The 13843-nt window shown below is 42.3% G+C and overlaps 1 protein-coding gene across 1 annotated transcript in view; it reads right to left on the reverse strand.

Moving 5' to 3' along the window:
• Positions 1 to 13843, reverse strand: part of VWA3B (von Willebrand factor A domain containing 3B) — a gene marked incomplete at its 5' end in the record, with an annotated part of 314866 nt that overhangs the window by 7982 nt on the left and 293041 nt on the right. The window contains 3 exons of the mRNA XM_006870778.1: positions 5073 to 5173; positions 8530 to 8667; positions 10202 to 10326. Coding sequence (XP_006870840.1) covers positions 5073 to 5173; positions 8530 to 8667; positions 10202 to 10326 — 364 coding nt within the window. The remainder of the gene's footprint in view (positions 1 to 5072; positions 5174 to 8529; positions 8668 to 10201; positions 10327 to 13843) is intronic.

Below are 13843 nucleotides of genomic sequence, written 5' to 3' on the forward strand. Positions count from 1 at the left end.
CACAACAAAATGGACTGGAACAGTAGCAGCAACAAAGGGCCCAAGTGTAGCAGCAACTGTGAGGATGGCACAGGACTGGGCATTGTTTCGTTCTGTTGTACGTAGATAGGGTCAGTACGGGTCAGAACCACTCAATGGTACCTAACAATAATTTGATGTAATGGTGTGAACTTGCACTAAAGAACCACCACAGGGAGCTGACATATTTGTAATGTACGTGAGAAAGCAATCCTGATGAGAAAGGACTGACTAGGAGGAAATCCCAGTGTAGATATAAAATAAAATCTATGCCTTTATGCAGTGTGCTCAGTTCTACTAGTCCTGATTATAGAAGCAGAGGCAGGCTAAGCTCTGAATTTTGTTTGAGCATGACCTTTGCTTAAGAGCATTAAAAGCTAGTGCAAAATATACTGGAAATGACCATAGGGACACTGGGGGTCAATGAAAGCTTCTATTGTGTAAAACCCTAGGAGACAGGGTAAACAATAAACAGTGACCTTTAGATTAGCAGCCTAACATTTTAACCACTGTGTCAGATTACATACAATTAGCAGCTAAGAGTTTTAAATACGGCCTGAGGTAGTACTAAATTGGAAAAAAAAAAAAAAAAAAAAGACTTTTACCTAAGTAGAAAGAATTAAATTTTATTCTAGAATGATTGATGACCTTAAGTTTAGTAAAAATAGATAATACTTAGACACATATCCCTTTATAATGTATTATAATTTGGATAACTATTGCTGGAGTAGAATTTTGAAATTAACAAAAAGATTTATCATTAGAGAATATATGCTATACTCATCTAAAAGAAGGAAAGATTATATTATATATTTTCAATGATTATTCTCAAAGAAAGACTCTCTTTGGGACTATGCACACCTGTAGGAGCACTGCTGGTCATCCTTCAAATAGCCATTGGGCACATTCTGTGAGCGCTACCCTGGCAACTAGATTTTGTTGTTGTTAAGTCCAGCACATTAACCCACAGCGCCATACTGTTTTTGTTGTTGTTGTTAGGTGCCATCGAGTCACTACCCACCCATAGCGAAATTGTGCACAGCAGAACAAAACACTGTCCGATCCTGGGCCAACCTCACTACTGTTGCCACACTTGAGTCCACTGATACTGCCACTTGGCCAATCCATCTCATTGGGGGTCTTCCTCTTTTTCTCTGACCCTCCACCTTACCAAACATGATATCCTTCTCCAGTGACTGGTCTTTCCTGACACTATATCCAAAATATGAGAGACGAAGTTTGGCCATCTTTGCCTCCAAGGAGCACTCTGGCTGCATTTCTTCCAAAACGGATCTATTGGTTCTTTTGGCAGCCCATGGCCCTTTCAATATTCTCCTCCAACACCATAACTCAAAATGGCGGCACACTAGGACTCCAAAAATATATGGAACGCTTCACGAATTTGAGAAGTAGATAAAATCTGGCCCTACCTTCAAGAACTCAAGTCTAACAGGAACAATGACCATTCAAGAACATGGGCCAACACAAGGGACAATCTCTGTCTCATCAAAAACATACAGGACACAAAGAAGTCCCCTAACTATGTGGGAGGACTGGAATCCCAGATCATTGCATACAAGTGGTGATGCTCGAGTTGAACCTTCGAGTCTACTAGGTGACCAAGGCTGAGGAAGAGCATTTCAGGAGAATAGTGTATGCAGAGAAAGGCACAGGGACTTGAAAAAGCATAGTATGGATAAAACAAACCAACTGAATGGTGGCTAATTATTTATTATGGCACTTCTAGCCAAATTTCTCCATTCCATGATGTATTGTGACAATGTCTGTGATCATGGGCTATTCTGAAGTGAATTAACTAAGGAGTAAGGGTTAAAGAGTAAAGTTTACAGTGAAACTAAGGATTGAGGATGTCCCTATCATACTAGAGGGTGTGATTCAAATCATCACCCTTAGTTTCCCTTGGGACATGGTCTGACTTTAATTGATTGTAGTGCTTTGGAGAAGTTCACTATCTTGCCCTGGATCTTGTATTTGACTCATTGCATCTGAACTCCAGTCCATGGGACTTTCAACCCACCACCTGACCTGATTCACCAGCTCTCGAAGCTTCGTGCTTCAACAGCCTGTTGTCTGACTGCTGATTTGGGTTCCTCAGCTCCTGAGACAATTTAGGTGAGAAGATTCCTCCAGACTGATCTCTGAACTATGAATTTGGGACTTGCCAGCCTCCACAAATGTGTGAGCCATTTCGTTGGACATTTGTGAGTTTTATGAAGTGTTACAGCATACTGCAGAGCCCTGGGACTTGAAGAAGAAGAGGAATGGTGGCTGATATGAAGGACTATGGAATGGTATGACATGTTGGAAAATTGTGATATCTTTAACCTCCGGCTCATAGGGACCAGCTTCAAGATGACCTTTCTAAAAGAAATTATTCATGCAAACCTCAAACTACAAGTAGTTTAGAATGGTTGGAGGACTGGTTTAAGGTGGCTAGAGAAACAGGCTGTGAATCGCAAGGTCAGCAGTTCGAAACTACCAGCCTTTCCGTGGGAGAAAGATGAGGCTTTCTGCTCCCGTAAAGATTTACAGTCTCGGAAACCCAGTTCAGGGTCGCTATGGGTCGGAACCGACTCGACGGCACTTAACAACAACAAGAGAAAAGTGAAGCTAGTGGTGTGTGTGAGGGAGATGGCTGAGTTCTTATGGTGGATGGCCAGGACAAGACAGATGGCAGAAGAGGCTGGAGGCATGGCCCTCAGAAATGGGAGCAGTGACCCAAGGCAGGACTGAGAATCATCTAGAAGTTAAGATCAATATAACTTGGAGACTGATGGGATGTAATGGTGAGGGACAATTTGGCTCCAAGGTTTCTGCTTGGGTAACTCTGTGACTGGTGGATATCAGAATGAACTGAGATGGGAAAGGCCGAGATGGGAGCAGATTTGTGGGGAACTGTGATTTCAGTTATGTTGTTGTTAAGTGCCATTGAGTCAGTTCTAACTCACAGCAATCTTGTATAGGATTTCCAAGGAGTGACAGGTGGGTTTGAACCACTGACCTTGTGGTTAGCAGTCCAGTGCTGATCCTACTGAATTTGAGATGCTCTCTGTACCCTCGGGTAAAAATATCTAATGGCTGGACTAATTTGATTCCTTACATGCTGAGTACCTGCTTTATGCTAGATACACAGTGATCACCTCTTGTCCTGCAACACCTAAGAGGGAAGAGACAAGCTAGCGGAGGACAGGAAACCTGTCTAGTATAAAAGGGGCTGGGAGATGGACCCAGGCATTCACTTCCAATGCCCCTTCTGTCCTTATCAACTCTGGCTGCACATTACAACCATCTGGAGTTGGGGTGGGGGAGTTTTAGAAAATCCATCCCAGGTTCCAGTCACAGAAAGCACAGGAGAACAGACGAGGGTGTTAAAGATGGAGAGATGGAGTCCTTATTGCACACAAGGGCACTAGTGGCGCAGTGGTTAAAGAGCTCAATTGCTAACCGAAAGGGCAATGGTTCAAACTCACCAGCTACTCCATGAGAGAAAGATGTGGCAGTCTGCTCCTGTAAAGTTGACATATTGCAAACCCTGTGGGGCAGTTCTACTCTGTCCTATAAGGTTGCTATATATCAGAATCAATTAGATGCCAATGGGATTGTTTGTTGCTTTTGTTTTAGTATATAAGGAGAGCCCACCCTAAGGTGCCTAGGAAGAAAGGCCTGAGGATCTGTTTCTGAAAGATCACAGCTGTTGAAAACCCTATAGAGTACAGTTCTACTCTGACACTTACTGGATGGCAAGTGGTTCAGTTTGGTTAGTATACACAAGGTCACGTGTGCGCATGTGTGAACATGTGTAGGCAAATACATGGGGAGGCAAACTTGGTTTTTCAACTGAAGGTGAAGGGGTCAGTGGGAAGGAGCAAAAGAAAGAAAAGAACCCAGAGATAACTGACTGACCAAGGGCTCTATGTACTGAGGAACTGTCCTCCAGGACCTGGATGACAGATTTGCCTTAAGCAAGAGGGACACTGATTCTTTGACATCAGGGGTAAAGATTCAGAAGTCTAGAAAAGGAGGCTAAGAAATGAAGGGAGATGCTGTGTGTTGGTTTTAAAGTCAAAGTTAAACCATCAGGATATTGAAGATTGGTTCCCAAAGGCAACCTGAAATCTCTCAGTGGAAGTGGATGGTGTTTCCTAGGTCCCTTCTCCCAATCTTTGCTCAAATCCATCTCTGTCTGTTTTGATACTCCTTTAACCTCAAAGGTCAAGGCTCTATGACTCCAATCTGGATGCCCATGCTTGGCCCCATGGACGTGGGGTTCTGCCTGCTCTCTGGGCCTTAACTTTTTTTATTGACTTTGCCTTCACACACCTTTCCAGTTCTTAGCAATTCCTAGTGCCTCTGAGGGAAACATGTTCACCCACTGCAGTGCCTCTAATGCGCTGGTAGCACTGTAGGATAATCACTGGAATGCTATCAAGGTCAGTGGTTCGAGCTCACTAGCCCCTCTTTGGGAGAAAGATGAGGCTTTTCTGCTCTTGTAAAGATTTACAGCCTTGGAAACCCTATACAGGGTTAACAGGTCTCAGAACTGGCTTGATGACACTTAAAACTTAACAACCAACAAACACACTCACTGATCACAGGCAGGCCAGGGTCAGCACTTCACTGCCACTGCCACAACCATGGAATGAGGCAGAGGCTGACCTCTCCCAACTGGAGGTCAAAATAATCTTCACTTTTTTGTTAAACACAATTAGAAGGCCTTGAATCTACACATAAAAAGAAGGATAATCCTTTCACATTCATAATAAGATTGAATGCCTTCTGAAGAGCCAGTAAAATAATACTGGAGATGTGACTGGAATTAGATGAACAAATAAATTCAGGTACAAGATGTAGTGTTGAAGAAAGGGTTCCAGTTTAGGTAGGAAGTCCTCTGAGCTTTTCAGTTTAAGTAGAAGGTCCTCTATTTGTGCTTTTTTCTCTATGGTTTAGAGGCCATGGGTTTCAACTTGGACCAATAGACAGTTAGTGTGCAAAGACATAAATAATTCAAGAAGTAAAAAGCTGGGTACACTTACACTTTTGGATCCTCTTGAATTGGGGGTGACTTTATCTGAGAGCAAGAGAGAGTATACTTGTTTTGACTGATCTTAATAAGTGCACTCCGAGGGCAGAATTCCTGTAATAATATCAAGAGTGTTCATTCAATTAAGATGTCCACAATTCACATATAATTTTTCCTAGCTTGACCCATTATAGTAGCTACCAAGTGTTAACAAGCTAACATTTATAGAGAGCTATTTAAAATTCAGAACCTTGTTTGATACATATTTGTTGAATAAAATTCATTTTTGAGTTGTGGGTTGGTTTGTTTTTGTCCTTTATACTCAGGATTCATTGCCATGGCTATCCATATTAGAAGACACACACACACACACACACACGTGTTCACACTCACCTTCATACACTCTACTCTCTATCTCTATTTCAGCCTTGGTCTTATCCTCCCTGGGTAACTATAACCACACTGTCCCTTTGCTGAATGCCCCCTTCCACACCTTTGAGTCTCTCAAAGTCACCATCAGAATATTATTACCATGCCACTCTCGTCTCCAGGGGCCTTGTGGGAAAATTCCAAGGTCCTCCCTTGGGATCTGAGGCTCTTCCTGAGTTTTCCTGGGCCTTCTTTCTCCCCACAGAGTCCTGGGGTGGTACTGTCGGGTAAGCACTGGACCACAAGATCAGTTTGAACTTCAAGGATGGCAGTTCAAACCCACTAGCCACTCCTTGGAAAGACTATACAAGGTTGCTATGAGTCGGCATTGATTGGCTGTCACTCAACAACAATCTTGCCTCACACCCTGGGGCATGCTATCCCCCAGTAGTCCATATGAATGCTTCCCCTCTGCTGCCTTTCCAAAGGGCTTCTTTTCTGTGATTCACACAACCCCAGGAAATTCCATTCCCCTATGGGTTTTCTCTTTTCTTTTCTGAATTGATGGGTGGGCACCTTGACCCCTCTGGCTCTGTCCATATTGGATACAGTACTCCTGTAGTCACTGGCTCTACTGGTCTTCACTCTCTATCCTGAACCCTGCAGTCACTTTACCATGACCATCTCCCTGATGAAAATAAATACCCAGTGTTAGAGCCAAGAATTGACTGGGTATGTTCATTCTGCGTGTTACACTGTTTTTTGCTTGCCAGTCTCTTTCCAGGTATATTAAGTGGCCCATCAGGAGAATGCTATTTCCATTAAAAAATGTCATTCATTCAAGTGATTTAAAACTCCACTGAGAGAACCCGCTCTTCACCAGGGGCTGTGCTGGAGGCACAAAGATGAATAAGACAGAATTTCTGCTCTAAGGAGTTGAGACTATGGTGAGAAAGGCGGTATGGGGGAGGAGAGTCCAATGTGCAGGGGAGGCCTGAGGAGAGGCCTCAGCAGACAGTCACACCAGGCGGAACTATAGGGTGACGGGGTGTCTATGAAAAGGAGATGGGTAGGCAGTGCAGGAAGAGATAAAACACTAGGGACATGGAAAAGCCTGCTGTGTTCAGGAAGCTGTGAGCTTTGCAAATGGCTGGTTGTAAGACAAGCTCCAGAGGCAGGCTGGGGTCATGCTGGGTTTTCTTGAGAATGATGATAAGTGTCTTGTGGGGGAAAACAAACAGGCAAGTGACATAATCAGATTTATATATTGATTAGACATTTTCCTAAAACTTTTAGAAATACATAGGAAAATATGTTTCAACCTTAATGTAAAAAAGGATTTCTAAAAAATTAAAACAAACAAACAAACAATAAAGAGGGCCATTCATAAAGGAAGATGGGTAAATGTGATGGCACTAAAATGTAAAGCTTTTCTTTCAACAAAGGTTCCATAAAGAAAATGAAAAGGCAAGCTGCAGATTGGGAGAATATTGGTAGCATATATCACCAAGAATTACTACTCAGAAGGTATAGAGAACTCCCACAAATCCATTAAAAAAAAAAGACAAACAATCCAAGAAAAAATACAGGTGCTTCACAAACATCCATTGTATGAGTTAATGAACAGAGAGGTGATAAGACTAAGCAACTTGCTCCAATTCACTGGTCATGGGTAGTGCAGAAGAAGAAAGATTCAAGAATGATGCTAATAACTGTGACAGCCTCTCATGTCTACTACACCTAGTACTCTATGTATCAGATGTGAAACTAGATTTTTTACATATATTTTTAAGCCTCACAATTACCAGGTTTTCTCTATATGATGGCAGCTGTGTGCTGTCTAGTCGGTTCCGACTCATAGCAACCTTTTATAGGGTTTCCATTAATAGGAGCAGAAAACCTTGTCTTTCTCCCTTGGAGCAGCTGATAGATCCAAACTGCTAACCTTGTAGTTTAGCAGCCCAACTTGTAATCCACTACACTACCAGAGTTCTTCTCTCTCTCTCTACACACACACACAAACACACACACATATATATACAAAGCATAAATATATATATACATACATTCATAAATATAATTTTTTTCCTACCTATTCTATATGTGATGAAACTGAGGTTCAGGGAGGAGAGGTAACTGGCCCACAGCCAGACAAAGAATAAAGGGCAGAGTGAGTGTTCAGAAAACGCACCTGCAGGTCTTCTATTGTTCCTGTAAAGTCCCTGTCCTTTCCACTCTGTTCCACTCTCTGTCTCCCTGACCAGAGTACGCTTCTCTCTCCATTTAGGGGACAGGCTCCTAGTCAGGTATGAGTTGTGGAGCCAGATTGCAGGAGGAATGCACTTATAGGAAAGGGAGGTTACTGACTTTGACATGTGCATTTGAGAGGCTTGTGGCTTAACCATAGGGCAGTGTCTAGTAGGACCCAGCTGGAAAGACAGAGCTGGCACAGAGAACAGGCATGGGATGGCAACCATTGGCACAGAGAGACAGGTCATGAGGAGGCAGAGAAAGGGAGTGGATCAAGAAGACACCCACAACTGCAGGGCTGGAAGTTGTTAAGTGCTGTCTAGTAGGTTTCAACTCATAGCGACCCTGAATAAGGTTTCCAAGGAGTGGTTGGTGGATTTGAACTGCCAACTTTGTGGTTAGCAGTTCAGTGTGTATCCTACAGCACCATATCAGGGCTGAGAGAGAAGCTTAAATAAGGCAGGAGCAGTCTGAAAAGTCAGAGGACAAGTAAGCAAGAGCGATGCTGCAAGGACCCAGGGAGGACACTAATGAAGCTAGGAGGGAGTATTCCCAGCTGTCGAATCTTGCGGCCCAGTCAGACAGAACAAGAGCCAAAAAGGTCATTAGATGCAGATGCTAGGAGGCCATGATGTTCTCAGTAAGGATAGATTTCGTGTTGCAGAGAGGGCAGAATTCAAACTACAAGGAGCGATGCTCAGGGAAGCAGTAGATACAGCCAGGGAAATCATTCTTTGAAGACATCTGCTCGTGTCACAAAAGAGTGAGGTACTGGCCAGAAGAAAAGTAGGAATAAAAAAGCCACTTGCTGTCTAGCCAGAAAGTCCTTTCCTAAATGAAAACCTACTTACCCTCCGGTTGTTACATTTCAAAACTGTGTAGAACTTATCTTCAGGTACATCTTGGTTCGGAAGGGCTATGACAATGGCAGGGACATAGAAGTCAAATCCTTTGGGTATCACAATTTTGGCAAACACGTAATCTCCGACCTGTATATTAGAAATATTTTGTAACAAATATCATGCTTAGAGATCTTATAGATAATGCGAATAATAGCAGTAGAATAAAATACTCTAAGATGATGAGCAAATACTGAGTCTAAAGTCCAAATGTGTTTTTTTTTCCCCCTCAGTCTAACTGAACACATAGAATGAGAAAATAGTTTAAATATTCTTTGGATTCACTGGGAATTTTGTGATCAGTTTTAGGGAAGCTTGCATTCTAGCAGGGCTATGACATGTGACAAAGTGTCCAGAGGACACCCAACAAGATGGTGAGGGAAGTGCAATCAATATCCTGCATGCACTGGTAGGTAGAAGGAACATGGAGTATTTAACATAAAGTCTAGGAGAGACATGAACTACGCCCACATATATCTGAAGGGCTGGGACCCAGACAGAGGAAAGGAGCACATGTGTTCAGTGTTGCTCCAAAACCTTCACCTACAACTTGTGGGTAAAAGTTATCAAGAGATAACGTCTGGCAGAATTCCACAGCAGAAGGGACACCTTGCAAAGGGACATAGCAGAGATTGCTGGGCATTTGTCAGAGGAGGGGATCACCCATCTGTGAATTTGTGTGCTGGTGTGTGTGAAGGGTCTGGTGGGAGGAGGCACACACAGACCACCATGCTACACCTTCTGGCACCTCCTCTGTTTTTCCTCTGGCTCACACTCTCCAGCAATCAGGTGTAACGGCGCTCTCGGAGACATGCCCCTATTTCCCACAGCCCTAGTCTTAGAGGTGGTTCCTTGGCATTGGGATGGGGATTAGGACAGTAGGAGTTGGATGGGAAGACACATACAGCTTTTATACATTTATATAAATGGATGAGGGCACACCAATATTGTTCATGAGGGAATATGCATGAGGGGCGAACTGTACATCATAGTCTGGCATAGACTGTCTACAATGTCAACACAATTTCTGTCTTGTTAAGGAGTCCTGGTTGGGTAATGGTTAAGCATTCAGCTAAATGTTAGCTCAAAGGCAGTGAATCACCCAGCGGCTCCACAGGAGAAAAGACCTAGTGATCTGTTCCCATAAAAATTGTAGACTAGGAAACCCTAGGGGGCAGGTTCTACTCTGTCATTTGGTGTCACTAGGTGTTGAAAGCCACTTGATAGAACCCAACAACTGCCCTTGATATTAAATTAGCTTTAAGATAACCTTTTGCTATTTAAATCTTCACATGAAATTCCATGAGCTGTAGCTGCTCACAGCAACTCCCATCCCCCACCATCGACTATTATTTTGTAAAGGGACAAGGGCCTTTAAGGTGCTGCAAGCAAGTTTGCTAAGCCATGAGCTGCAAACTGGGGAGTTAGCTGATCAATGATCAAGGTCATTAGCAAAGAAAATGCCCGGCAATGAGTGATTCACAGGCTCATTGCTTTTGGCTTTTCCTGCCCAAACACAACTGGGTGTTTAGCAAAGGGCCAAACAGTAGCCTTGGTATCCAATGTAATCCAAAACACTGAGAATGGTGAAGAGGGACCACAGAATAGATAACTGGTATGGTACCTGGAGCACTGGGCAGGGCATGGCGCCCCCCACAGGTGTGATGCAAGAGGTGGGCACAACCTTGGTGTCTCCATACCTGAAGCCCACCAGCGCATGGGTCGGGCTCACACACTTCTTCACAACCCCTGGAAGGAATCAAAGAAAACATAAACTATAAAGACAAATAGTGCCTATTCTCTTAGGGCTGCCCCAGCCCATTGATTTGTCCTATATTATAACACTTTGTCTGTTTAAATCATTATTTCCTTTGATGAACCGAGACTGAGCAACTCAAAGCGATTAAGTACAATGTTCTGGTGAGGAGCACCTACTGAGTTAGGGAAGCCAAGAGAATGCCATGCAAGCTGGTTCACCAGCATACATCTTAATGGGAACATCAGTCCTAGCAGATAGCCACATCCTGGACACCAACCATTCATTCATGGCATTTTCTTATTTATTTATTTTATTCATATTTACTTCCAGAATACTTAAATACAGAAGAGATGTTAAATTGTGAAAGTAAAAAGAAAATACGAACTTTAATATTAGAAACAAAAAAGGTAGCTAGGTTGAACATACATGTTTTGTTAGGTGTCATCAAGTCAGTACCAACTCATAGTGACTTTATGCACAACAGATCAAAACACTGCCCAGTCCGGGCAAACATCACAATTGCTGCAACATTTGAGCCTATTAATGTTGCCACTGTGCCAATCCATTTCGTCAGGGGTCTTCTGCTTATTCTTCAATCCTCCACATTACCAAACATGATGTCCTTCTCCAATGACTGGTCCCTCCTGATAATATGTCTGAAGTATGAGACACCAAGCGTGGCCATCCTGGCTTCCAAGGAGCACTTTTGGTTGCACTTCTTTCGACATGTATTTGTTTGCTCTTTTGGCAGTCCATGGTACTTTCAATATTCTCCTCTAACACCATAACTCAAATGCATCAATTCTTCTATGGTCCTCCTTATTCACTGTCCAACTTTTGCATGCATATGAGGTTACTGAAAATACCATGACTTGGGTCAGGTACACCTTAGTCCTCAAACTGACAGCTTTACTCCTCAACACTTTAAAAGGTCTTGCGCATCAGATTTGACTAATGCAATACGTTGTTTGATTTTTTTTTTTAAATGTTTTATTGTGAATTATGTGATAGTTTTACATTGGAGAACATTAGTTTTACATTCATCCTATCGTACATAATTTCTTTGCCATGGTTACAATCCCCTCCATGCATCATCAACCAACCAAAGGGTATACACTACAAGCCTGCCCCCTGGTTATCAGCACACAGCCCCTCTCCCTCTCTGTGTCTAAAGTCCCCAACTGTTCCATCTCTCCAAGTCATTGTCTCTGCCTCCATCTCAGGCATCACTGCTTCTCTTGGTAGGGTCCTACTCTCTACTCTTCTCCCTTGATGGTCCCAGGGACCTCCGTTCCTAGACTGAAAAGTTAATCACTCCCTGCCTTGCTACAAAACATCTACCTTTACATTTCCAACCCTCACAATCAGTCCTGATAACAATTATTCACTGTTGTATCACAAGAGACTCATCCACACTTCATTTCATCAGCCCCGCCTAGACAGATTGGATACAACTCAGTGGAGATTCTACCTTCCTCCATGCCCTCTGGATCTAGGTTCCCTCTTGAAAGCTTGTAAGCCAGTCACTTCTTGCTTTTGTAGGCCCTCCCTGCTCCCCATTTTGGGTAGCCAATGTCCAAGTTGCCCATCCCCGTCTACTCTGTGTATGGAGGGGGTAGGAATGATCCTTGCTGTAAGGATTTGTTCCCTCTTTTGAGCTACTGCATCCATAGGTGTAGGTCAAGTTCATCAAATTGTATCAGATTACTCTTTCCCCCTCATCTTCCTTCTTCTGGTTGAGCTTTGATCATCCAGTCATTGAACCCAGGTCAAGTGGGTATTATCTGCAAGTGTGAGTGTTCTTGTGCCGTTGTTTGCTTTCTTGACTGCTGCTTCCATGAGTGTTGATGATTGATCCGAGCAAAAACTGATTGCCAACTTCAATCTTTTCTCCATTGAGATGGGTGTTGTTTATTGGCCTAGTGGTGAGGATTTTTGTTTCCTTTACATCGAGATGCAATCCATACTGAAAGCTGTGGTCTTTGATCTTCACCAGTAAGTATTTTAAGATCTCTTCACTTTCAGCAAGCAAGATTGTATCATCTGCATATTGGAGGTTGTTAATGAGTCTTCCTCCAATCTTGATGCCTCATTTTAATTCATATATTTCAGCTTCTCAGATTATTTGTTCAGCATACAGATTAAATAAATATGGTGGAAAAATACAACCTTGGTGCATACCTTTCCTAATTTTAAACCATTCAGTGTTACCTTGTTTTGTACAAACAACTGCCTCTTGGTGTGTGTATAGGTTCCTCATGATCACAATTAAGTGTTCTGGAATACTTATACTTCTCAATGTTACCCATAGCTTGTCATGATCCACACAATTGATAACCTTTGCATAGTCAATAAAGCAAAGGTAACCATCTTTCTGGTATTCTCTGCTTTCAGCCAAGATCCATAGGACATCAACAATGATATTCCTCATTCCACGTTCTCTTCTGAAACTGGCTTGAAACTCTGGAATGTCTCTGTGAATGTGATATCAACAATATTGTCTGATGATTTCCACATTCCATTGTATCACCTCTCTTTGAAATGGGCACAAATATGGATCTCTTCCAGTCAGTTGACCAGGTAATTGCCTTCTAAATTTCTTAGCACAGATGAATGAGTACATCCAGTGATGCATCAGTTTGTTGAAAGATTTTAATTTGTATTCCATCAAGTCCTGGTGCCTTGTTCTTTGTCAATGCCTTCAATGCACCTTGGACTTTTTCCTTCTAGATCATTGGCACTTGATCATATGTTACCTCTTGAAATGGTTGAACACACAGGATTTCTTTTTGGTATAGTGACTGTGCATTCCTTCCATCTTCTTTTGATGCTTCTGCATCATTCAATATTTTGCTTATAGAATCCTTCAATACTTCAAATTGAGGTTTGAATTTTAACTTCAGTTCCCTCAGCTGGTGAAATGCTGAGCATGTTCTTCCCTTTTAGTTGTCAAAATCTAGACCTTTGCACATTTCATTATAATATTTTACTTTGTCTTCTCGAACTGACCTTTGAAATGATCTGTTCAGCTCTTGTACCTCCTCACTTCTTCCAGTTGATTTAGCATCTCTACATTGGAGATCTGTCTGTGATAGGGTAATGTCCCATATGTCTACAAAGAACACAAGTTAATGCCACTATTATTCAAATGTATACACTAACCACTAAATCCAGTGACAACAAAATTGAAGAATTCTGCCAATGTCTTCAGTCTAAAATTGATCAAACATGCAATCAAAATGTATTGATAATTACTGGTGATTAGAATGCAAAGGTTGGAAGCAAAGAGGAGGGATCAGTAGTTGGAAAATATGGCCTTGGTGATAGAAACAATGATAGAGATTGCATGATAGAAGTTTGTAAGACCAATGATTTGTTCATGGAAAATACCTTTTTTAAACAGCATAAAAGACCTCTATACACATGGACCTCATCAGATGGGATACATAGAAATCAAATTGACTACATCTGCGGAAAGAGATGATGGAAAAGCTCCATATCATCAGT

The sequence above is a fragment of the Chrysochloris asiatica genome, unplaced genomic scaffold (genome assembly GCF_000296735.1).
Source record: "Chrysochloris asiatica unplaced genomic scaffold, ChrAsi1.0 scaffold00150, whole genome shotgun sequence".
Taxonomy (NCBI): Eukaryota; Metazoa; Chordata; class Mammalia; order Afrosoricida; family Chrysochloridae; genus Chrysochloris; species Chrysochloris asiatica.